Source organism: Salmo salar, chromosome ssa22 (genome assembly GCF_905237065.1).
Source record: "Salmo salar chromosome ssa22, Ssal_v3.1, whole genome shotgun sequence".
NCBI lineage: Eukaryota > Metazoa > Chordata > Actinopteri > Salmoniformes > Salmonidae > Salmo > Salmo salar.
The window spans coordinates 20556815-20583572 of NC_059463.1; the positions used below are offsets into that span (position 1 = coordinate 20556815).

Sequence of the window (26758 nt, forward strand, 5' to 3'; positions counted from 1 at the left end):
TACCACTTAGGCTATTCCCTCTCTCTGAATCCAACCAAAATAATACTAATTGTTGAAAATGATAATATTTTGACTTTGATATCACTGTGCAAGACGTTTGGATATAGTCAATGTCCGTTCTCGAATTTGCACAGAGATACTGAGAATCTGAACATGGTGAGTCTGGGACTCCAGTACCCTACTCGTCACTCAAGTGCTTCACTATTTATCTCACTGCTATAAAACCTCCTCTCAGTCCACTAAAACCGTAGCTCTAAGCCGACTGGTCTATCCTCCACTCTTTCTCTCACTCTCTCAACAATAAAGCCATTGTTCTTCATTTCCTCTTTGGACATCTTGTTCAGCTTCCTCTCCCTGACATGTTTTTTTATTGCCATGCCACTCATTTCCTCTGACTGTACATTACACAGACAGCAGATTGCAACTTCTGAAGCCTGGCATAGACTGCACGCTATTTCTTTGATTGTTTGCCCACACACGCGCACACCTAAACCCACAAACAAATCTTAGTAATTATATAGCCATGCACAGTATCATAGGTTTCTGTGTTGCCAAGACGTGGAAGGGTTCTAGCATAACTGAAGCGTGGGCATTCTGGCAAGGTTACACTAAATGTGCTCAGAGTATCCACTGGCACTGAAAATAGAACCAGCGTACCGATCAATATCTATCCCTACATGTTAGCATTACCGTAGCAAGATCTAGATTTGTAGTGTTCCATTGTCTTACAGTGCTGGTGAGCTTCAAGCAAACAGCGTTGGATAAGAGGAGAGGGGAATAAGAGCAATTTCACAGAACTGTGATAACACAGCATAAACCAGAGGCCCACAGTGACAGGGAAATGGACCAGGTACAAATATGAAACCCACAAACAACTTCTCAAGTCAAAGTTACAGACAAATAAAAAGATGAAAACATTGGAAATAAAAGAGAACGGCCCAGTGATTGTTTTTGCGCAAATATCAACACAACTAGACACAAATGTACCCTACACACCACTACCAAACATACAGATAGAGTACATGAGAGAATACACAGGGTTATCACTATTCACCAGGGGCCCGATTCCGACATAGGAAATTACGCCTTTCTTATGCACGCCTTTCCTACATACTTCTAAATAGTTGGTATTCAGACTTACCTTATGAAGGTGTATAACGGGCTTTGCAGGTGTGGTTCACTTGCACTTGCTGAATAAATGTAATTCAACTACTGAAAACCCTCCCAGTTGCTGGCCAACAGAGTTTCTTGTGGAGTGTTCATTCAATAGGGTTTTTAGTACATTTATCTTAAGCCATCCCTTTAAATACGGTTTACCTTTTAGTTCGAATTTTGTCAACAGACTTAATAAAATATATCGACAGAACGAGTTCAAAATATTAGGGATCAATTGAAAGAAATAGATTTTTCCACTTATTCATGGTTTCCTCGCACATAAATGTGGTGGAATTATTATGGAATCAATTCAAGGTCAGAAACCGACGTATCTGTAGACACACCTCCACCACACCTTCATTTATTCAATCTCCACCCAAAACAAATAGCAGGTCAATAGCACACTATGCTCATGCTTAAGTTCAAGGTGAAATAAGTTTCATTTATGCGTGCTTAACTCAGGTCGGAATCGGGCCCAAGGTAATTTAGGCCAGGATAGCACTTTCTGTTTCCCCCACTGCAAAAAGATTAGACGGAAATAAAATCTCATATCTTTGATACTTTCAGCACCATAGTGTGTGTGTATCAGAGTGTATGTGTGTGTGTGTGTGTGTGTGTGTGTGTGTGTGTGTGTGTGTGTGTGTGTGTGTGTGTGTGTGTGTGTGTGTGTGTGTGTGTGTGTGTGTGTGTGTGTGTGTGTGTGTGTGTGTGCGTGTGCCATCACAGCTGGATCTGGGGCCCACAGACTCATCCCCTCGTCCCTCCTTCCTCTTGTTTATCATGACCAGCCTGGGAGGAGGGCGAGCAAGGAGGAAGAGGGTGGAAAAAGGAGGAAGAGGCTAGGCCAGGTTAGGCTTGATAGAATGGAAAGCTTAGCACCTCAGTGAGACTGAGATAGCAGTGAAATCACTTGCTCCAGGGTGCCAACAGGGCATGGAGAGATAGAGCTGGAACACTCACTCTAACCACCTTACAACACGGGAGCAGATGTGTGATATTACAGTTGGAGGACTTCCTCTCTGAACAGAGAGCTGTCCCTGCAATGAAAGATACTGTAATAACTTAATGTGAGGTCATTCTGACATTGTGTTAAACCTAGTTTTGAATGCGACTGTTGCAGTAGAAAGAGAAATTGAGAAATTGTATCATTTATACTGTTGCTCTTTTCACAAAAGTGGCACGTGTAGCTTGTTTTTATTGTTGGCCAATCATAAGTCATCAAAGAGACAATAGGCTACAATCATAGAAACTCTGTGAGGGGCAAAAGTTAGGAGCCATCTAATCAGTTAAAGAAGGATAGGCTACAATGATCAAGAGCCAACAGGTAGGCTGCTACTTCATATTCTGAATGGAATAGTTATTGTTTTGTAACTGTGTAGGACGAGAAAGTGCATTCAGCCTCTATTAGCCTAGCAAGCTTAACTATTTACTCCCGGTTTGATGCAGTCAAGACAGGTACTACGTAATCATATTGTATGATAAATAACCTAGCTATGGCAGCTATAGTCTACTATAGTACGAGTCGGCTTGGTTGGTTGCTGTCTCTAGTCTCTCCCTCCCTCCTCCCTGTTCCGTGTCACTCGCTCACACTCACAGCAGCCTAAACACACAGCATTGCCCCTGCTAGAGCATCACCTCGCTCTACCTCCTCTCATTTGCGCTTTATCAGCTCCTAGATTAAAAATGTAATTTTGTTCTGCTCTCTCACTTGAATGGGTCTGGATCTGACCAGGTCTATACGTAACGGGTCTAATTGTCCACAGGTCTCTATATTTTAATAATAAATGTATGCATATCGGGTCCAGATGGGATAGCCCCTGGTCCATTTTGGAACAGGTCCAAATATTTGAACCCTGAAGGCCTCTAACTCTATGCATAATTTATTTATGAAGCCAAATATTTACGGAATCCATTCAGAGACTGAGGGTAGGGATGTGATAGTTTCATCAGATAGGAGCAGGTAAGACACAGTAGTTGATGGATATACAGTGCCAGTCAAAAGTTTGGACACACCTACTTATTCAAGGGTTTTTCTTTATTTGAAAAAAAAATTACATTGTAGAAAAATAGCGAAGACATCAAAACTATGAAATAACACATATGGAATCATGTACTAACCAAAAAATTGTTAAACAGATTTTTCAAAGTAGCCACCCTTTGCCTTGATGACAGCTTTGTACACTCTCTCAACCAGCTTCACCTGGAATGCTTTACCAACAGTCTTGAAGGAGTTCCCAGATATGCTGAGCACTTGTTGGCAGCTTTTCCTTCACTCTGCGGTCCAAATCATCTCAATTGGGTTGAGGTCGGGTGATTGGGGAGGATAAGTCATTTGATGCAGCATTCCATCACTCTCCTTCTTGGTCAAATAGCCCTTACACAGTATGGAGGTGTGTTGGGTCATTGTCCTGTTGAAAAACTAGTGATAGTCCCACTAAGCGTAAAACAGATAGAATGGCATATCGCTGCCGAATGCTGTGGTAGTCATGCTGGTTAAGTGTGCCTTAAATTCTAAATAAATCACAGACTGTCACCAGCAAAGCACCCCCACACCATCACACCTCCTCCTCCATGATTTACGGTGGGAACCACACATGTGGAGATCCTCCGTTCACCTACTCTGCGTCTCACAAAGACACAAAAATCTCAAATTTGGACTCATCAGATCAAAGGACAGATTTCCAAGGGTCTAATGTCCATTCCTCATGTTTTTTGGCACAAGCAAGTCTCTTCTTCTTATTGGTGTCCTTTAGTAGTGGTTTCTTTGCAGCAATTAGACCATGAAGGCCTGATTCACGCAGTCTTCTCTGAACAGTTGATGTTGAGATGTGTCTGTTCCTTGAACTCTGTGAAGCATTTATTTGGGCTGCAATTTCTGAGGCTGGTAACTCTAATGAACTTATCCTCTGCAGCAGAGGTAACTCTGGGTCTTCCTTTCCTGTGGCGGTCCTCATGAGAGCCAGTTTCATCATAGCTCTTGATGGTTTTTGCGACTGCACTTGAAGAAACTTTCAAAGTTTCCGGATTGACTGACCTTCATGTCTTAAAGTAATGATGGACTTTCGTTTCTCTTTGCTTATTTGAGCTGTTCTTCCCGTAATATGGAATTGGTATTTTACCAAATAGGGCTATCTTCTGTATACCACCCCTACCTCTCCTTCTTGGGAAGCAAAAGTCATTCCGCTACCTACGAATAGTAAATTCCCCTTTACTGGCTCAAATCGCCGACTGTAACCAACCATTAGTAAACTTTTGGAAAAGAATAGTGTTTGACCAGTACAATGCTATTTTACAGTAAACAAATTGACAAAAAACTTTCAGCATGCTTATAGAGAAGGACATTCAACAAGCACAGCACTTACACAAATGACTGATGATTGGTTGAGAGAAATTGATTATAAAAAGATTGTGGGGGCTGTCATGTCAGACTTGAGTGCGGCTTTTGACATTATCGATCATAGTCTGCTGCTGGCAAAACGTATGTGTTATGGCTTTACATTCCCTGCTATAATGTGGATAAAGAGTTACTTATCTAACAGAACACAGAGGGTGTACTTTAATGGAAGCCTCTCCAACATAATCCAGTTAGAAACAGGAATTCCCCAAGGGAGCTGTCTAGTAGGCCCCTTAATTTTTTCAATCTTTACTAACGACATGCCACTGACTTTGAGGAAAGCCAGAGTGTCTATGTATGCGGATGACTCAACAATATACACGTCAGCTACTACAGCGACTGAAATGACTGCAACACTCAACAAAGAGCTGCAGTTAGTTTCAGAGTGGGTGACAAGGAATAAGTTAGCCCTAAATATTTCTAAACCTAAAAGCATTGTATTTGGAACAAAATACTCACTAAACCCAATCCTCAACTAATTATTGCAATAAATAATGTGGAAATTGAGCAAGTTGAGATGACTAAACTGCTTAGAGTTACCCTGGATTGTGAACTGTCGTGGCCAAACATATTGATACAACAGTAGCTAAGTTGGGGAGAAGTATGTCCATGACAAAGCGCTGCTCTACCTTCTTGACAGCACTGTCAACAAGGCAGGTCCTACAGGCCCTAGTTTTGTCGCACCTGGACTACTTTTCAGTCGTGTGGTCAGATGCCACAAAAAAGGACTTAGGAAATTTGCAAGTGGTTAAGAACAGGGCAGCACGGCTGGCCCTTGGATGTACACAGAGAGCTAATATTAATAATACGCATGTCAATCTCTCCTGGCTCAAAATGGAAGAGAGATTGACTTCATCACTACTTGTGTTTATGAGAGGTATTGAGATGTTGAATGCACCGAGCTGTCTGTTTGAACTACTGGCGCACAGCTTGGAAACCCATGCACACCCCACAAGACATGCCATAAGAGGTCTCTAACAGACTATGGAAGAAGCACAGTACTACATAAAGCCATGACTACAGGGAACTCTATTCCACATCAAGTAACTCACACAAGCAGTAAAATTTGATTTAAAAAACAGATAAAAAAACACCTTATGGAACAGTGGGGACTGTGAAGCAACACAAACATAGGCACAGACACTTGCATACACACACACAATAACATACACACTATACACACACGTTCACAAGGATTTTGTACTGTATATATGTGGTAGTGTTGGAGTAGGGGTCTGAGGGAACACAGTGTGTTGTGAAATCTGTGAATGAATTGTAATGTTTTTAAAATTGTATAACCTGCCTTAATTTTGCTGACCCCATGAAGAGTAGTTGCTGCCTTGGCAGCAGCTAATGGGGATCCATAATAAATACAATACAATACCTTGTCACAACACAACTGATTGGCTCAAACGCATTAAGAAGGAAAGAAATTCCATAAAATATCTTTTAACCTCTATGGGCTAGGTGGGACGCTAGCGTGCCACCCGTGGTGCACTCCATCAACAGCAGGTGCATTTCAAGAGCGGCAAATTTGAATCCAAATAAATGTCAAAATTCAAATTTTTCACCCTTTGAAAGATAAACATCTCCTTAATTTAACCACGTTTTACGATTTCAAAAAGGTTTTACGGCGAAAGCATAAATTTAGAGTATGTTAGGACAGTACATTTACAAGAGTTGTGTGTAATGTTTTGTCAAGTCAAAGACAGGGTCACCAAAACCATAAAACCAGCTAAAATGATGCACTAACCTTTTACAATCTCCATCAGATGACACTCCTAGGACATTATGTTAGACAATGCATGCATTTTTTGTTCTATCAAGTTCATATTTATATCCAAAAACAGCGTTTTACTATGGCATTGATGTTGAGGAAATCGTTTCCCTCCAATAACCGGCAGTCAAGTCAGCGTCACAAATTAAATAATTAAAATTAGAAAACATTGGTAAAATATTATATTGTCATTTAAAGAATTATAGATTTACATCTCTTGAACGCAATCAACTTGCCAGATTTAAAAATAACCTTACTGGGAAATCACACTTTGCAATAATCTGAGCACTGCGCCCAGAAAAATACGCGTTGCGATACAGACTAGACGTCATGTTGGGGAGATCTAAAATCGAAAATACTATGTAAATAATCCATTACCTTTGATTCTCTTCATCAGATGTCACTTCCAGGTATCACAGGTCCATAACGAATGTAGTTTTGTTCAAAAAAGCTCATCATTTATGTCCAAAAATCTCTGTCTTGTTAGCACATGATCTAAGCCAGCCGGACTTCTCGTCATGAACGAGGGGAAAAAATATATTTCCGTTCGTTCAAACATGTCAAACGTTGTATAGCATAAATCATTAGGGCCTTTTTAACCAGAACATGAATAATATTCAAGGTGGACGAATGCATACTCTTTTATAACGTATTGGAACGAGGGTACCCAACATGAACTCGCGCGCCAGGTGTCTAATGGGACATCATCGTTCCATGGCTCTTGTTCGGTCAGATCTCCCTCCAGAAGACTCAAAACACTTTGTAAAGGCTGGTGACATCTAGTGGAAGCAATAGGAAGTGCCAAAATATTCCTCAGCCCCTGTGTTTTTCAATGGGATAGGTTTAAAGTCAATACAACACATCAGGTATCCACTTCCTGTCAGAAAATGTCTAAGGGTTTTGCCTGCCAAATGAGTTCTTTTATACTCACAGACACCAATAATTATATGCATATTCTAGTTACTGGGCAGGAGTAGTAACCAGATTAAATCGGGTACATTTTTTTATCCAGATGTGCAAATGCTGCCCCCTAGCCCTAACAGGTTAACCTGTTAGGGCTAGGGGGCAGCATTTGCACGGCTGGATAAAAACCAGTACCCGATTTAATCTGGTTACTACTCCTGCCCAGTAACTAGAATATGCATATAATTATTGGCTTTGGATAGAAAACACCCTAAAGTTTCTAAAACTGTTTGAATGGTGTCTGTGAGTATAACAGAACTCATATGGCAGTCAAAACCCTGAGACAAATCCTGACAGGAAACTGAAATCTGATGTGTGGATATCACTTCAAACATTTGCCATTGAAACACACAGTGGCTTGCGATTCATTTAGCACTTCCTAAAGCTTCCACTAGATGTCCCCGGTCTTTACAAAGTGTTTTGAGCCTCCCACCATCAAAATTGACTGAAAGAGAGGATGTTTACCTTTGTCACAGGAAATGGGCCATTACCATTGTGACGTCGGCGCCCATGGGTACTCTCCCTTTTCGAAACATTTGAAAGACAATGCAACCATCCCAATGGAATATTATTGAAGCCCTGGTTGAAAAAGCCCCTAAAGATTTATGTTATACAACGTTTAACATGTTTGAACGAACTTAAATATATTTTTTTTGCTCATTCCTGACGACAAGTCAGACGCAGACAGTACATTTTCACTAGCCTTCGGAGCGCGCTAACGCTATTGGGACATAAATTATTAACTTTTTTGAACAAAACTACATTTGTTATGGACCTGGGATTCCTAGAAGTGCCTTCTGATAAAGATAATCAAAGGTAAGGGATTATTTACAATAGTATTTTTGATGGTTGATCGTTCCAAGATGGCTCAAAACATGTATAGCCTAGACTATTTTTCTGGGCATACCACGTCGTTTATTGCAAAGTGTGATTTCCCAGTAAAGTTATTTTTAAATCTGGCAAAGAGATGGCATTCAAGACATGATAATCTATAAGTCTTTGAATGACAATATTACATTTTAACAATGTTTTCGAATAGTAATTTTGTAAATTGTAGCGCTAATAAACCGGAAGCATTTGAGGCAAAAGATTTTCTGAACGTCATGCGCCGATGTAAAATACTGTTTTTATATATAACTATGAACTTTATCGAACAAAAAATGCATGTGTTGTGTAACATGATGTCCTAGGAGTGTCATCTGATGAAGGTTGTCAAAGGTTAGTGCTGCATTTAGCTGTGTTTTGGGTATTTGTGATGCATGCTAGTTGCTTTGAAAATGGCTGTGTGATTATTTCTGGCTGGGTACTCTGCTGACATAATCTAATGTTTTGCTTTTGCTGTAAAGCCTTTTTGAAATCGGACAACGTGGTTCGATTCAAGAGAGGTGTATCTATAAAACGGTGTAAAATAGTCATATGTTTGAGAAATTGAAGTTATAGCATTTATGAGGTTTTGCATTTAGCGTGACGCGATTTCACTGGCTGTTGATTAGGGTGGGACGCAAGCCAGAGAGGTTAACAAGGCCCACCTGTTAATTGAAATGCATTCCAGGTGACTTCCTCATGAAGCTGGTTGAGAGAATACCAAGAGTGTGCAAAGCTGTCATCAAGGCAAAGGGTGGCTACTTTTAAGAATCTCAAATATAAAATATACTTTGATTTGTTTAACACTTTTTTGGTTACTACATGTTTCCATATGTGTTATTTCATAGTTTTGATGTCTTCACTATTATTCTACAATGAAGAAAATAGTAGAAAAACAGAAAAACCCTCGAATGAGTAGGTGTGTCCAAACTTTTGAATGGTACGGTAGATGGAAAGCTGTGCTTCATTCCTGCCTGGTTGTGTTTTGCATGTTAACCAGTGTTTCACAGTTAAAACAGCAGGTAGGAAGGGAGCAGGCCCCCACTTAATCACGCCATTGAAGGAGCTTATTAGAGAACAATTACTAAATGGCAAGGCTTGTAAATCATAAATTATTTATCAAGAGGACTTTACGAAATGAGAGCAGCATTTTGCAGCAAATCTCCTCTGTGTTGACAGCAGTGGCCTCATGAGTATTCATAGGAGTGGGCTCAGCCTCAGACCAGGGCCTTCTAGTGACAGTCACCAAGGACATCAGGCCATAGTTACAGTACAGGCTGCAATCTGTCTTTCTGTTAGCACTAACCATACTAGCACTACTGTTCATTAAGGCACCGAGAGGGCTTTTCTTTCTTTTGTTCTTTTACTTTCATTCTTTATAACTGTGCCCTCTCTCTTTCTCTCCTTGACACATATTATACTATCTGAGAGTGGAACAACAAAAATGACCTCACAAACATGTAACAATGCTGTTTTGCTATTTTTCTCCAGTCTTTGATTAACCTTCCTTAAGAGGCCAGAGCTTACATGCCTTTTATGCCCAGCTTATCTCTCATTCCATTGGATAGAGTGCTACTTAAAGGACCAATAACAAAAGCCAAGACTAGAAAGTGCCCAAACACACACGCACGCACACATGCACGCACTGAGCTGTTGGCTTCACATAGGGAAAAAAGAGAAGGGATAAGAAGCGGAAGTGGAAGAAAGCAGCTCACCACAGATGCGTATAATCAGCTACAAGTACTACTATTTATCATTAGTCAATGTCAATGGGGTTGTTTTTCTCTGTTGCAGGTGGAGTGTCTTTCCCCTTGCAATTGAGGGCCTTGTCTAAGGGTTCTCTCTCTCTCTCTCTCTCTCTCTCTCTCTCTCTCTCTCTCTCTCTCTCTCTCAGTATTACTGTAATGTTCTAAATGGCCAGTGACATTGAAGAAAATACTGGGTTGTACATAATGAGGATCAAAATGGATAATTTAAAATGGGCTAAGTATATAAGGGCACATTACTATGATCATTTAAAATGGGCTAAGTATATAAGGGCACATTACTATGATCATTTAAAATGGGCTAAGTATACAAGGGAACATTACTATGATCATTTAAAATGGGCTAAGTATATAAGGGCACATTACTATGATAATTTTTTTTTTTTAAGTAAAAAAAGCTTGAGCTTTTGTCCATCAAACGCTATACTTGATCCCAGGCTGTACGACCACAGTGGGGAAAACCAGAGCGACTGAATTCAGGTCAGCTCAAGAGGGAGAAGCAGAGATTTAGCACTAACCAATTTAACGAGACCCACATTTTAAAGTAATGTCTCTGCAAAACCACCTAGGGTGTAGGGTATTTCCCAGACTAAACCTTGTCATTGGCAATTTCCAGTCATGAAGAAATCTTTTGCTACATCAACATATGATTGAGAGACCCGGTGTGTTGAGTACACATTTGGCTACCAAGCCACTGTCTACCTGTGAATTAATATCCATTGTAGTGTCTAGAGAGAAAAAAACTGTCACTTTTAATCTTCTGCCTTCAAAACAATTCAACAAAACCAACACTGACTGTCATGAAAATGTATATTATCACTGCTGTTTTCCTGCCAAAAGGAAAGCAGAGCACTCTCCTGTAATACAGGTCAGCACAGCACCTGTGACATACAAAGGTAATGTACCATTAGCTGGAAACATATAATGACTAGCACAGCAAAGCATGACGGCAACGGGGTGCCCACGCACACACAATTACACACAGGAACACACACAGGCATGCACGGATGGACGAAGCATGCACATACCCAGACTCTGCCCTGCCACTGACATCTTTAATTACCTCTTAGACACAATCGCTCTCCTTAACCGTGTGTTAATTATGCACTTTTTCCAAAGTACGTTCTTTTTCCTTCAACAGCTCTGTATTCTCTCTCTCTCTCTCTCTCTCTCTCTCTCTCTCTCTCTCTCTCTCTCTCTCTCTCTCTCTCTTCTACAGATAAGGACATGAGCAGGGGGAGTTGGAAGCACTCATTTGCATTCACCACAGTAATTCTCACAGAACTGAGTCACACGCCTATTGGGCTAGGACATTCTATTCTGCATCAGGATGGACATCAACAGAGTGGACTACACCGCAAATCATACATATTGAATCATTCAAGAACCCATCAGTATAACAGAAGAGGGACTTTGGCTTTTCATCGATCAGTTTTGCAATGCGTGGAACATGAAAATGTAAATGCAATAAGATGCAGCATGAATTTCCAAGGCTTTCTCTGAATTTCTAGGCCTTTTACACAGTGCATCAACTTTATTGGACGAATAAAACATTTAAAAAATGACAACATAAAATTTAAATAATTTCAAACTGCCAATACCAGCCAAATCCACCAAATGTCAAATGATATTCATCTGTTGGCTAAGGACAGCAGAGGCTGCTGAGGTTCCGATGAAACCAAACAGAAGAAAGAGTGACATTTTGCCATCCAAGGGACACAACTCACTTGGCCGTCGGGTTGAGGGATCACTTGCAATTTTTTACTGGATCTTAAAGCTGTCTCTAAGCTGCTCCACATTATGTCCTGTCAGATCAATATGGGAACCACCCTCTACTCTACCCCATCTTGACAGGAGGCTGTCTCCTACCCCCACTGGTCCTCATTCATACACTGGGGTTTTGTAGAATCCTCGCCTCCACTATATTCATCCTGATGTTCCCATTCCCTCTCCTTTCTCCCATATTTCCTATCCATTTTGTTTACCACGTCGTATAATCCCCTCTATCTCCCCAGACGACCCCAGAGACCCCCCCACCCACTTCCCCAACCAACCTCCCCTACCCAGATGTGGGGGCAGACCCCTCCCTCTCACCTCCACTGGGAACCTCCTGCCATTGATGCTGTGTTCAGAGCCATCTGATCCATTGCTCTGGCCCCAGTGGAACTCCACCTTCTCAGCCTTAAAACGCCCTGGGAGGCCTGCACCACGCACAAAGTAGTCATCCTTCAGCATGATGGCCACTGAGAGAGAGAGAGAGAGAGAGAGAGAGAGAGAGAGAGAGAGTCACCATATTATCACACTTCATAATGTTCACACACTGAAGGAACATAACAAAAAAGTACTTACGAATTAGCTAAACTTATCATGAATTATTGCAAATTGTATAAACAAGACAGAACAAACACCAGTCAGATTCACACCAACTACTTTTTCTGAGCTTTTGCATTCACCACATTTTGTGTGGTTATTCTTAGATACTGTATAGAGGAAATTGTTGATATGTTCTTTAATGTTTCTTCTAGATAACATTTTCGTTGGAAATATGAGCTAAAAATGCAGTTTAGTATTTTACAGATAGAAATATGGAAAAAGTCTGGTCCTGGAGTGTCTTAACAAAATGAAACCAAAATATTTAGGCTGACTTCATCCAGTGACTAGAAAAATAGAATTGCAGTATATGCAAATATGCACATATTTACATTTTACATTTTAGTCATTTAGCAGACGCTCTTATTGCCTCATTGCATATTTTTATACAATATTTCAGAAAAGTTGTAATACAAAAAGGCCTTATATTGGTGTCTATATTCAACTGGTAAAAGGTCAATGTGATATGAATCAGGAGGAAAAAAGACCCAATTAAGGTGTGATGCCTCGCCTTAAAGAACTGACAGCATTTTAGCAACATTAAATCTAATTAAAATCTGTTCATATACACCCCCAAGAATAATATGACAAGCGAGCACATAGATATGGTCACTTTCACGTTTTCATAAATTCTTAGAATGTTTGGGAATTACGTATACCAAGGCATTTGTGAGCATTCTATAGCAATATAGAGTGGGAAACGTCCGTGCGTTCGGACATTTAATAGACACTGCAGTAAATAAAATCTAATAAAAACATCTGTCTCGTCCAGGACCAGAGTCTACACAGACCGGAGCACCATAGCCAATCAGAGCTAGAGTAGGCCTTAAAACCTGTTAGGGCTAGGGGGCAGTATTTGCACGGCTGGATAAAAAAATGTACCCGATTTAATCTGGTTACTAATCCTACCCAGTAACTAGAATATGCATATACTTATTATATATGGATAGAAAACACTCTAAAGTTTCTAAAACTGTTTGAATGGTGTCTGTGAGTATAACAGAACTCATTTGGCAGGCAAAACCCTGAGACATTTTCTGACAGGAAGTGGATACCTGATGTGTTGTATTACCTTTAAACCTATGCCATTGAAAAACACAGGGGCTGAGGAATATTTTGGCACTTCCTATTGCTTCCACTAGATGTCACCAGCCTTTACAAAGTGTTTTGAGTCTTCTGGAGGGAGATCTGACCGAACAAGAGCCATGGAACGATGATGGCCCATTAGACACCTGGCGCGCGAGTTCATGTTGGGTACCCTCGTTCCAATACGTTATAAAAGAGAATGCATTCGTCCACCTTGAATATTATTCATGTTCTGGTTAAAAAAGGCCCTAATGATTTATGCTATACAACGTTTGACATGTTTGAACGAACGTAAATATATTGTTTCCCCTCGTTCATGACGAGAAGTCCGGCTGGCTTAGATCATGTGCTAACAAGACGGAGATTTTTGGACATAAATGATGAGCTTTTTTGAACAAAACTACATTCGTTATGGACCTGTGATACCTGGAAGTGACATCTGATGAAGAGAATCAAAGGTAATGGATTATTTACATAGTATTTTCGATTTTAGATCTCCCCAACATGACGTCTAGTCTGTATCGCAACGCGTATTTTTCTGGGCGCAGTGCTCAGATTATTGCAAAGTGTGATTTCCCAGTAAGGTTATTTTTAAATCTGGCAAGTTGATTGCGTTCAAGAGATGTAAATCTATAATTCTTTAAATGACAATATAATATTTTACCAATGTTTTCTAATTTTAATTATTTAATTTGTGGTGCTGACTTGACTGCCGGTTATTGGAGGGAAACGATTTCCTCAACATCAATGCCATAGTAAAACGCTGTTTTTGGATATAAATATGAACTTGATAGAACTAAAAATGCATGCATTGTCTAACATAATGTCCTAGGAGTGTCATCTGATGGAGATTGTAAAAGGTTAGTGCATCATTTTAGCTGGTTTTATGGTTTTGGTGACCCTGTCTTTGAATTGACAAAACATTACACACAACTCTTGTAAATGTACTGTCCTAACATACTCTAAATTTATGCTTTCGCCGTAAAACCTTTTTGAAATCGTAAAACGTGGTTAGATTAAGGAGATGTTTATCTTTCAAAGGGTGTAAAATAGTTGTATGTTTGAAAAATTTGAATTTTGACATTTATTTGGATTCAAATTTGCCGCTCTTGAAATGCACCTGCTGTTGATGGAGTGCACCACGGGTGGGACGCTTGCGTCCCACCTAGCCCATAGAGGTTAATACAAACAAGTAATTTGCCACACAGGCCTGCCATCATTCACTTTAATGTCATGCAGTTGCACCAGCATGACATTAGATCATGAGAACGCATTCACCAAAATTCACAAAATACACCTGAATGGATATCTGCAAATATGTCAATACCATGGGAGAGCTTGCAAACTATTACGGACTACAAAGGGAAACCCAGCCGCGAGCTGCCCAGTGACTCAAGCTTACCAGACGAGCTAAATGCCTTTTATGCTTGCTTCGAGGCAAGCAACATTAAAGCATGCATGAGAGCACCAGCTGTTCTGGATGACTGTGTGATCATGCTCTCTGTAGCCGATGTGAGCAAGACCTTTAAAGAGGTCAACATTCAGAAGGACGCAGGGCTAGACGGATTACCAGGACGTGTTCTCAGAGCATGCACGGACCATCTGGCAAGTGTCTTCACTGACATTTTCAACCAAGTCTGTAATACCTACATGTTTTCAAGCAGACCACCACAGTCCCTGTGCCCAAGAAAGCGAAGTTAACCTGCCTAAATGACTACTGCCCTGTAGCACTCACGTCGGTAGCCATGAAGTGTTTTGAAAAGCTGGTCATGGCTCACATCAACACCATCATCCCGGAAATCCTAGACCCACTCCAATTCGCATACCGCCCCAACAGATCCACAGATGACGTAATCTCGATCGCACTCCACAATACACTTTCCCACCTGGACAAAAGAAACACCTATGTGATAATGCTGTTAATTGACTACAGCTCAGGGTTCAACACCATAGTGCCCTTCATGCTCATCACTAAGCTAAGGACCTCAGGACTAAACACCTCCCTCTGCAACTGGATCCTGGTCTTCCTGATGGGCCGCATCCAGGTGGTAAGGGTAGGCAACAACACATTTGCCACGCTGATCCTCAGGGGTGTGTGCTTAGTCTCCTCCTGTACTCCCTGTTCACCCACAAATGCATGGCCAAACACGACTCCAACACCGTCATTAAGTTTACTGCTGACACAACAGTGTTAGGCCTGATTACCATCAACAATGAGACAGCTTATAGGGAGGAGGTCAGAGACCTGGCAGTATGGTGCCAGGACAACAACCTCTCCCTCAATGTGAGCAAGACAAAGGAGCTGATCGCGGACTACAGGAATAGGAGGTCCGAACAGTCCCCCATTAACGTCGACGGGGCTGTAGTGGAGCGGGTCGAGAGTTTCAAGTTCTTTTGTGTCCACATCACCAACAAACTATCATGGTCCAAACATACCAAGACAGTCGTGAAGAGGGCACGACAACACCTTTTCCCACTCAGGGGACTGAAAAGATTTGGCATGGGTCCCCAGATCCTCAAAAAGTTATACAGCTGCACCATCGAGAGCATCCTGACCGGTTGCATCACTGCTTGGTATGGCAACTGCTCGGCATCTGACCGTGAGGTAATACAGAGGGTAGTGCGTACGGTACCCAGTACATCACTGGGGCCAAACTTCCTGCCATCCAGGACCTCTATACTAGGCGGTGTCAGAGGAAGGCAAGCGGTACCGGAGTGCCAAGTCTAGGTTCCAAAAGACTCCTTAACAGCTTCTAACCCCAAGCCATAAGACAGCTAAACAATTAATCAATTAACCCCCGCTTTGTTTTACACTGCTGCTACTCACTGTTTATTATCTATGCATACTGTAGTCACTTTATGTACAAATTACCTCGAATAACCTGTACCCTTGCACATTGACTCGGTACCGGTACCCCCTGTACATAACCTCGTTATTGTTATTTTATTGTGTTATTTTTTATTTTATTTTATACCTTAGTTTATTTAGAAAGTATTTTCTTACCTCTATTTCTTGAACTGCATTGTTGGTTTAAGGGCTTGTAAATAAGCATTTCATGGTTGTTGTATTCGGAAAATGTGACAAATACAATTTCAGTTAATTTGAGTCCTCTTGCATTTTGGAACTTATTGCTATTAATCAAACAACCATGAAAAGGTAGGCTCTCTCTCCCTCAGTTATGCACATCAACAACAAGATCAACAACTAATGCTAGCCAGAGCAAGATGAGCTAGAATCTAACGAAGGAAGATTAAATAAACCCTATCAAATTTATCCAGATAGTTGGAAAAAAATGAATTTAATCCATTTTAGAATAAGGCTGTAAAGTATCACAAATTTGGTTGTCTGCTTTCCAACATACACTGGGAGACAAATTCACCTTCCAGCAGGACAATAACCAAAAACACAAGGCCAAACGTACACTAGAGTTGCTTACCAAAACGACACTGAATGTTCCTGAATGGCCAAGTTACAGTTTTGACTTACAGTATCAGTCAAAAGTTTGAACACACCTACTCATTCAATGGTTTTTCTTAATTTTTACTATTTTCTACACTGTAGAATAATAGTTAAGTCATCAAAACTATGAAATAACACATGGAATCATGTAATAACCAAAAAAGTGTTAAACAAATCAAAATATACTTTACATTTGAGATTCTTCAAAGTAGCCACCCTTTGCCTTGATGACAGCTTTGCACACTCTTGGCATTCTCTCAACCAGCATCATGAGAAAGTCACCTGGAATGCATTTCAATTAACAAGTGTGCCTTGTTAAAAGTTAACTTGTGGAATTTCTTTCCTTCTCTATGCGTTTTAGACAATCAGTTGTGTTGTGAAAAGGTCGGGGTGGTTTACAGAAGATAGCCCTATTTGGTAAAAGACCAAGTTCCTATTACCGCAAAGATATCTACAATAAGCAAATAAAAATTACAGTCCATCATTACTTTAAGACATGAAGGTCAGTCAATCCCAAAAAATGTCAAGAACTTTGAAAGTTTCTTCAAGTGCAGTCGCAAAAAACACCAAGAGCTATGATGAAACTGGCTCTCATGAGGACCACCACAGGAAAAGAAGACCCAGAGTTACATCTGCTGCAGAGTATAAGTTCATTAGTTACCAGGCTCAGAAATTGCAGCCCAAATAAATGCTTCACAGAGTTCAAGTAACAAACACATGTCAACATCAACTATTCAGAGGAGACTGCGTGAATCAGGCCTTCATGATCGAACTGCTGCAAAGAAACCACAACACCAATAAGAAGAAGAGACTTGCTTGGACCAAGATACACAAGCAATGGACATTAGACCAGTGGAAATCTTTCCTTTGGTCTGATGAGTCCAAATTTGAGATTTTTGTGTCTTTGTGAGATGCAGAGTAGGTGAACGGATGATCTCTGCATGTGTGGTTCCCACCGTGAAGCATGGATTAGTAGGTGTGATGGTGTGGGGGTGCATTGCTAGTGATTTAGAGGCACACTTAACCAGCATGGTTACCACAGCATTCTGCAGCGATATGTCATCCCATCTGGTTTGCGCTTAGTGGAGTGGGACTATCATTTGTTTTTCAACAGGACAATGACTCAACACACCTCCAGGCTGTGTAAGGGCTATTTGACCAGGAAGGAGCGTGATGGAATGCTGCATCAGATGACCTGGCCGCCACAATCAAGACTTGAAAATGGCTGTCTAGCAATGACCAACAATCAACTTGACAGATCTTGAAGAATTTTTTTAAGAATAATGTGCTGATATTGTGCAATCCAGGTGTGCAACGTTTTTAGAGACTTACCCCAAAAGACACAGTTGTAATCGCTGCCAATAAAGTATTGACTCAGGGGTGTGAATAGTTATGTAAATTAGACATTTCTATATTGAATTTTCAATACATTTGTAAACATTTATAAAAACATGTTTTCACATTGTCATTATGGTGTATTGTATGTAGATGGGTGAGATTTTTTTTTTTAAATACATTTTGAATTCAGGCTGTAACACAACAAAATGTGAATACTTTCTGAAGGCACTGTATCTTCTCAGCCACTTCTAATTGTCTCTATAAGTCCATTGTTATTTAATCATCCTCTTGTTGAAATAAAGTGGGAATTGACAGAGGGGTACATTTTTGGGATTCACAAATTTGTCTGAAAAAACCCACATTTAATTAACCAATATGACCTTAAATAAATGCTCCCACTGTCAAACCGATGTCTTACTGTCATTGAATTTCAGAATCGTTTTTACTCCTCCATTCACAGGAGATTTCTGTCCCATTTCGAAGAAGCACTCAAGTGGCCTGTTTGTCATCCTAACATCTTCAGCAAAGTCTGAAACTTGAGACATGTCAAACTAAATACACTAGGCCTTTTAAATACATTGACTTAGTTTGACATTTCTCAGGTCGGATACTCTGCCAAAGTCTTTGACCCTTGAACAATTGGCTGGTCTATCACAGTTTATTTCCTCTCCTTGTGTAGTTTGTTTCCTCTGGGAGATATTGGAGATTTTAAGAGATGTGTTGCCTGGTGCTTTTACAAGGTTGTTGGCACTCCCACTGAAATTCTACCAGTCTGCATCCAGGATGCTAAGGTTACACTAAGTAGTAAGGCCTCCTGTGGGAGCCTGGCCTTCTTGGCATACCTCATAATACCACTGAGACTACAAATGGCAGTCAAATCAAAGCTGAGGGATTAACAATGCATAGTGTGCTTAAGGTGTTGCTTAGCATCTATTGCATGGGACTCAAAGCAGAGAAAGGTGATGTGGAGGGAGACTACCACTGTGGCTAAGCTAAATACACTCCACTGTATTGCTGCTACGTTTAGTCTCATTTTATGGTTACGGTTTATGCTAACAGGCTAGCGGAAGGGATGACATGGCAGTTTACATTAGCGCTCAGAGCAAGGCAGGGATAAAAAACACATTTCTTGCTCTCTATTTTCATCATTTGTTTTTGCCTTTTGTTGATTCAGCGTCCTAATCCAGCATGCGAGGGGAAGGCAGGTCCTGGGAGTTTCATTAGCGATGGGAGCCAGTGTTTGGGAACGCTAACAGGCGAGCAGGAATTAGACGCTAAGCCAGCGAGACCTTGGACTGCAGTGTGTGAAAACAGGGGGCTGATATGGATATAAAGCCTTGATCAATGCAAATATTTCTTCAAGACTTGAAGACTCCAAGTCCTCATGAATTTCTTAAAAGGTTTATTTGATACGATTCTGTGAAAGTATTCTCCCTTCATCCTTCCAGCCGCCCTCCTCTCCCTCTCAAAAACCCTGTTACTATTCTTCTGGCCGTGAGACATATAATGACTTCCTGCTTCAAGGTGAAAGGATTAGAGTTCAGCCGAGGCTACAGTTTTCACAGAAGTATGAGGACTTTGAGAAGAAGCTGATTGAAGCATCCATTATTCAGAGATGCTTACCCCTTCCTTCCTGGTTTACTACACTGTTCATCAGCCACCCCCTTCAGGTGATTACTTCACAGATGCTCAGCTGTCATTTATAAATAGTGGAGAATGTACTGTATAAATAATGCATGGCACAACAAGAGGACATTTGTCTTGTTAGGCATGCATTATGGAGTAAGCAGAGATAAGAAGCTGTGCGCTATTTCGTTCCGCAGCTGTTGTTTGTGTTAGCACTTTATTTGACTCGGTGGGCTGCGCCACTGCTACGCTAACGTGCTGTACTAACCTGTACTACACCGGTGCTCCCCCACCATGCCTGCAGAGCAGACAGCTCAGGGGTGGCACTCATCTTTTAACACACCGTGGCCTTGGGAAGAGACGGCTGTGGCCATCAGAGTCTTGGAAAAACACCACGCGATCAGGGACAGACATTTCTCATGCTGAATGAGTTGAGTCTCTCTCTTTTTCTCCGAGTCTTCTCTCTAACACTGAGTGACGACAGGGATGCTAATAAACTGCTGAGAAGACGTACAGTACCCCATCAGATGAACCTGATGCTCTTTCATCTAAACAACAAGCTTTCCCCCCCCACCTCCCCTCACTACACTACATTGAGGAATGTGTATGGGCCATTCACTCACTCACTGACTACTAGAGAGGGAGCAGAAAATAACACCAGTGTTAGCCTTGATAGAAATATGGCAAGCTTCATGGGCTATAAGATCTTCATTATATGATAGAACAGTTTAAGAGGAACTCAATAGATCATTCACAGAGAGTGGGATTACATGTTATACAAGATGTACGTATGTGCCCACCATTTTAAAAGCAGATACAGGGGTCCATTAAGGTTCACCATTTGGGAGAGATGGACCAGGGACAACACCAGTTCATACATGACACATCGTGTCCAGAGAGATTCATAAAATCAAATATCTGGCAATACAGAAATCACACTGGGACATTTGTTTCCTCAGGTCTGCAGAGAGACCCTGTAATAGGACATCTGGCCTTGTTGTGACTGCTGTCAATACTGACGCCAGCCACCTGTGGCCCTCGCTCCCACAAGCATTTCAACTACATTTGTAGGCAGAAAGAGAGGACGATCCATCTTTGTGACAGATAGAAATTGTGAAAAATACCTGTCTTAGACAGGGAACATCCATGAGATGCTATAAGAGCTGAATGCAGATGTCCAAAAACAGCTTTTTCAGGTTTTCATCTGTACCAGTGATAGATTCACTAATATGGAGACATCACCTAAACGCTCAAATCCACTCCTACCACAAATATTGTATTGGACTGCTCTACATGTTTTTAAACTACCCAAATGTATATATAAAGTGTGATTTTAAAGGAGATATGCCTATTTTTCTCCCATGTTGTGGAAGCTTGGCAAATTACAACAGGCTATTTTAAAACAATTCTCCTCCTTCCCTCCCCCACCCCCTTTCTCAACAAGCCTAGAGTCACGTGTGGATTTGTTTACATAGACATAGCTAGCCAGCCATTTCATACGGCTACAGCAACAGTTCACTAGCTAACCACTGGAGACACAGAATGTCGGGTGATGAGGTGAAATATAACGTTAAACCATATCGCAACTTATGTTAAACCATATCACAACGTTGTACTTTCAATTTGTCAACTTTCTGTGATGTGTTCTGTCGGTTCCCTTGCTAGCCTTGCTGACGTTTGATAAACCACAGCTAGTTTGACACTATTGCAGCTGTAGCTAGTTGCAATAGTTTCAACCTGTAACGAGTGAGCTGAGAGTCGGGAAGCAAGTTCAGTGAGTGAGGTTTTAATAAATAAAAGAAACAATGACCACGAAACACAAACAACGCACCCACATGAAAACAGAGCCAATAACACCTGAAGAAAGAACCAAGGGGAGTGACAGATATTGGGAAGATAATCAAGGAGGTGATGGAGTCCAGGTGAGTGTCATGAGGCGCAGGTGCGCGAGATGATGGGGACAGGTGTGCGGGATAATCAGAAGCCTGATGACCTAGAGGCCGGAGAGGGAGTATACGTGACTCAACCTTGTCAAATTGTTTTGCAATAGCCAATGCATGTAAGAAAGTATCCCACATAGCAGGACATCTAACGTGATTCAATGTATGCGCAGGTTTTGTTGGACAATGTTGATGGCAGTCAGACCAGCAGGACAAGAGGCAGGGGTTGAGCCAGAGCCAGAAGATGGACAGGGAGAGGCAGGGGTAGAGGAAGAGCCATGGGAAGAGGATGGACATGCAGAGGAAGGCAGCAGAGACAGAAATTAGGATGAGGAGAGGCTTTTTGCTCTCCTCAGTGAAAGAATGGCTGACACACAGGTTTGTATTATGTTAAAAAAAAGCCTATATATTTAACAAAAATATATTTTCTTGAATAATTAACGTATGAACATACTACATTCAATAGGTACATGATCTAGTTTGTTCAATTTGCACTAGAAATTTGTTTCTGAATTGGCTTTGAATTAATCGTAAACCTTGACCACACATTTGACAAATACCTTTAGTGGAGTGTGGAGAGAAATATCACATTCAGCCTTACTGATAATAGGCTACAGTGGGAAGAAAAAGCATGTGAACCCTTTAGAATTACCTGGATTTCTGCATAAATTGGTCATAAAAAAAAATCTTATCTTCATCCAAGTGACAACAATAGACGAACACAGTCTTCTTAAACTAATAACACACAATTATAATTTTTCATGTCTTTATTGAACACACCGTGTAAACATTCACAGTGCAGGTTGGGAAAAGTATGTGAACCCTTGGATTTAATAACTGGCTGACCCTCCTTTGGCAGCAATAACCTCAACCAAATGTTTTCTGTAGTTATGGATCAGACGGTCAGGAGGAATTTTGGACCATTCCTCTTTACAAAACTCTTTCAGTTCCACAATATTCTTGGGATGTCTGGTGTGAACCACTCTCTTGAGGTCGTGCCACAGCATCTCAGTCGGGTTGAGGTCAGGACTGTCTGGGTCACTCCAGAAGGTGTATTTTCTTCTGTTCAAGCCATTCTGTTGTTGATTTACTTCTGCCTTTTGGGTTGTTGTCCTGTTGCATCACCTAACTTCTGTTGAGCTTCAATTGGCGGACAGATAGCCTTACATTCTCCTGCAAAATGTCTTGATTAACTTGGGAATTCATTTTTCCGTCGATGACAGCAAGCTGTCCAGGCCCTGAGGAGGCAAAGCAGCCCCAAACCATGATGCTCTCTCCACCATAGTTTACAGTTGGGTTGAGGTTTTGATGTTGGTGTGCTATGGTGGTGTTGCAGACTCTGGGGCCTTCAGAACAGGTGAATATATAATGAGATCATGTGACAGATCATGTGACACTTAGATTGCACACAGGTGGACTTTATTTTATTAATTATGTGACTTCTGAAGGTAATTGGTTGCACCAGATCTTATTTAGGGGCTTCATAGCAAAGGGGGTGAATACATATGCACACACCACTTTTCCGTTTTTAATTTTTTAGAATTTTTTGAAACAAGTAATTTTTTCATTTCACTTCACCAATTTGGACTATTTTGTGTATGTCCATTACATGAAATCCAAATAAAAATAAATTTAAATTACAGGTTGTAATGCAACAAAATAGGAAAAACGCCAAGGGGGATGAAAACTTTTGCAAGGCACTGTACCCCTGGACAAATGAACTCAATTAATTATTTTAACTGGTAATCAGCAAGTCGTCCATGACCCCAGGCTTCTCTACGCTTCTTCTGTTGTTTAGATATTCAATCTATGGTTGTGAGTGGGCGAGTGCAAAGATGCGAGAGAGAGCACTTGGGCATGAGAGGGAAAGGAAAGGGAAATGGGGATACCTAGTCAGTTGCACAACTGACTAGGTTGTACAACTGAAATGAGCGTGCGTGAGAGAGGTAGAACGTAAAACAGTAGAGTAGTCAGCTGCTAGCTAGTTGCAGATAAACAGTTGTGGTAGCAGGGACAACATATTCAGAAATGTTCTACTGAACAAGTATCATCATCATTAGTCTTGGATCTGCATCAACTCGACCAGAAAAGAGAAGAAGTGATAAGAAGTGAGAAAAAGAGGTAAGTGTTGGGTTTCGTTCAAAATGAAATAACAAAAGAAGAGGTGCGACCTGAGGGTCGCCGACGACTAGCTGATTCCAACTTTAAGGAGTTAAGATGCAATCTGAACATGATCGAACACAAGTTAACCCTTAGGTTCCAAGAAAAATGGTCAACTGATAAATGGCTAAAACAGAAACTCAGAATTTAACCAGATCAAAAACACCTATGATCCAGAACCTTGTGTCATTTGTCACCTAACGAGAAATTAAAGATGTGTGTGCCAGCCCAGACATAATACACACCCCTAGAGGCAGGTAGAGCCCCATGAACACAGGGATGGGAGGATTAGAGGAGGGTAAAGAGGCCAACAATATATTTTAATAGAGCTATGGCTCACAGATGGTCTGGGTAAGACGAAGCAGCATAGGTGTATCAATGGATCTAGCTGTGTAAAGACCTCTATAGATTTAATCTGAACTAACTGTTTAAAGGCCCACTATCGTCACATCGTCATCCCATTCAAATGACCTCACAATGTAAATAAAAATAGGGTTTAGGTGTGCAGCAAGGGGGTTTGGGGAGGGGGATGGTCTGCTCTGTGTGTTTCAATAGGCTAGAATCACATTGTCACTCTTATTTTGTCTTCTAAACCAATGATTAGTTGCAAGTTGGGACGTGTGGTCACTTTTTGTAAAGAGCCATTTAGGAGGAGCTGCTTGGCAAATTGAATGGGGTGATCATGTGATGAGGGTGGGCCTTTAATAAAGTAATGTACTCTCCAAAGTAAGTCCATGTTTACAGAGCAAATTAAACCTAAGAAAATGGTCTGGCACTGTAGGCCCTGTACAGCATAAGGATATTTAGATCAATGCACATTTCATCCCATTCCTTCACTACATGTATGCCAGCCAGCCATAGAGCTTAAGCTGTCCATGTGTATGTTCTGTGCTTCTACATTAGCAGTGCTTGCTCTTTGGGGTTTTAGGCTGGGTTTCTGTATGGCACTTTGTGACATCTGCTGATATAAAAAGGGCTTCATAAATACATTTGATTGATTGATTCCTGTCAGCAGTCTGTGTATGTAGCCTAGTACAGTACATGGAGAAAATGCAGCATCAGTTTTGGGGTTGGGACTGGGAGGCAGGCAGGGAAGTCTCCTAGTTGCTTGAAAGTGGAGGCTTCAGAGGTGTCTTAAAAGAGGTCCATCAGCAGGGATCTTTAGAGATGCTCATATTCATCAGGCTAAATAGAAGTGATAGAACATAACAAAAAAAGTACATTTACTGAATACGATCTGTACAATACTGGCAATACACATATAGTGTGACAATGTCTCCAAAAATGTCTGTGTCGCCTGTTTTCGCCTTCTGTTGCCTCAATGGTGTTCATATCTAGCTCAACCACTCCAGGCTCATCCAGAAACTCATCCCTCCTTTAGAGAAAGACAGTCGGTTATACTCCAAGCATATATTGCTGAATACTAGAGACATGACAGTACCATATATACTCCGCCAAATAGGCTACTCAAAGAAGGCAGGCACAAAGAGAGGGACATAAAAACACAGAAACCAACCATAAATGATGCACACACAGGAAGGTTCACGCTACCCAATAGCCATCATTGAATGGAACAGGAAAAAGTTATTTAGCTATTCTCATGTTGAAATGAAGCATGTGTTGTCACCTATCTGCCAGTGTGGTGCTAATGTCCCCACTCCAATGCTTGATAAAGCAGGCAGAGGTAACACTTTCCTTGGGGTGGATTGTGGTGGGGACATTATTATATCACGCATGTCACATATCTAGCTAGCTAGATTGGTAATGTATGTCACAAAACCTAGCTAGTGCGCTTCCTTGTCATGTCTCTACCAAGCTATATAATGTTAGCTAGCTAGCTAACATTGTTTCAGTAATAATAACTTGGAAGTCTCAAAAAGGCGAGGCAACCAAACTGCCGAGCACCATTACAGCTGATAGTGTTACAGCCGAGTGCCATGACAGTTTTATCACTCTCAAACAGAGAAATGTACATGAAACATTAGCTAGCCGCCAATGCGAAGTGTAAGTAGGTTCAAAATGATCATGACTCTCAAAAACACATATGCTTATGTCAATATCCCGACTGGTTTTAGATCGTAAATACCAAGACAGCCAGATAATTTGGATAGCATAAAGCTAACCCAGATTCTCCATTCACAAACATCACAGCTAGCTAGCTGGCGCCACATCTTGGTAACGTTACCTGCCAAGCAGAAAACAGGCCATCTCTGCATCAGACTTCAGCCATTTTAGGGCCATAACTTCTCTCCAGCGATTCAAATTGTTAATGTAAACTCACCCCATTCCGTACAAATGTGCGCAACCGCGACATTCAAATGAGGCAACAAAGAAACTAATGGGACTGTAGCGGCTGTGTTGACTTCAAAATCTGGGGTGTGAACTACGTTTCTATTCAAGCGTTGATCGACATGGTAATGGCTCTATAGTATTGGAGAAAAGTAGAAAAAACTGACCCTCCGTTACATCGTGACGTGTCATGCCATAACGTACAGCACGCATAAAGCAACTATTTCTGTCTTACAATCTCTCTCCACCAGGTGTAGCACTTCTCTCATCGTTTAAAAACAAGAAATGGACAGTGATGGGGGTAAGGGGGGGATACGTAGTCATTTTTTGCGTCATCACTGCAAGCAATCATGACTTTCAAAGCCGCTGTTTACTTCTGAAGATCACTTTAGCACCGCCCTAAAAACCCGATTCAAATTCGACACAAACCTTCAAATAGGTATGTAATGACACATTATATAAACTCTTTATAGTGTTTTATTTACATTTTAGAGGCGATAAGGTGATAAGTTGCACAGATCGAGTGAAAAAAGCAGTTTTCCCATACATCTCCTCTCCTTCTCACTATCA

General features: G+C 41.1%; 1 protein-coding gene across 1 annotated transcript in view; it reads right to left on the reverse strand.

Annotated features, from left to right (window-relative positions):
- Positions 1 to 26758, reverse strand: part of LOC106583020 (receptor-type tyrosine-protein phosphatase gamma) — a 286004-nt gene that overhangs the window by 74611 nt on the left and 184635 nt on the right. The window contains exon 4 of the mRNA XM_014166758.2: positions 12014 to 12162. Within this exon, the coding sequence (XP_014022233.1) occupies positions 12014 to 12162 (149 nt within the window). The remainder of the gene's footprint in view (positions 1 to 12013; positions 12163 to 26758) is intronic.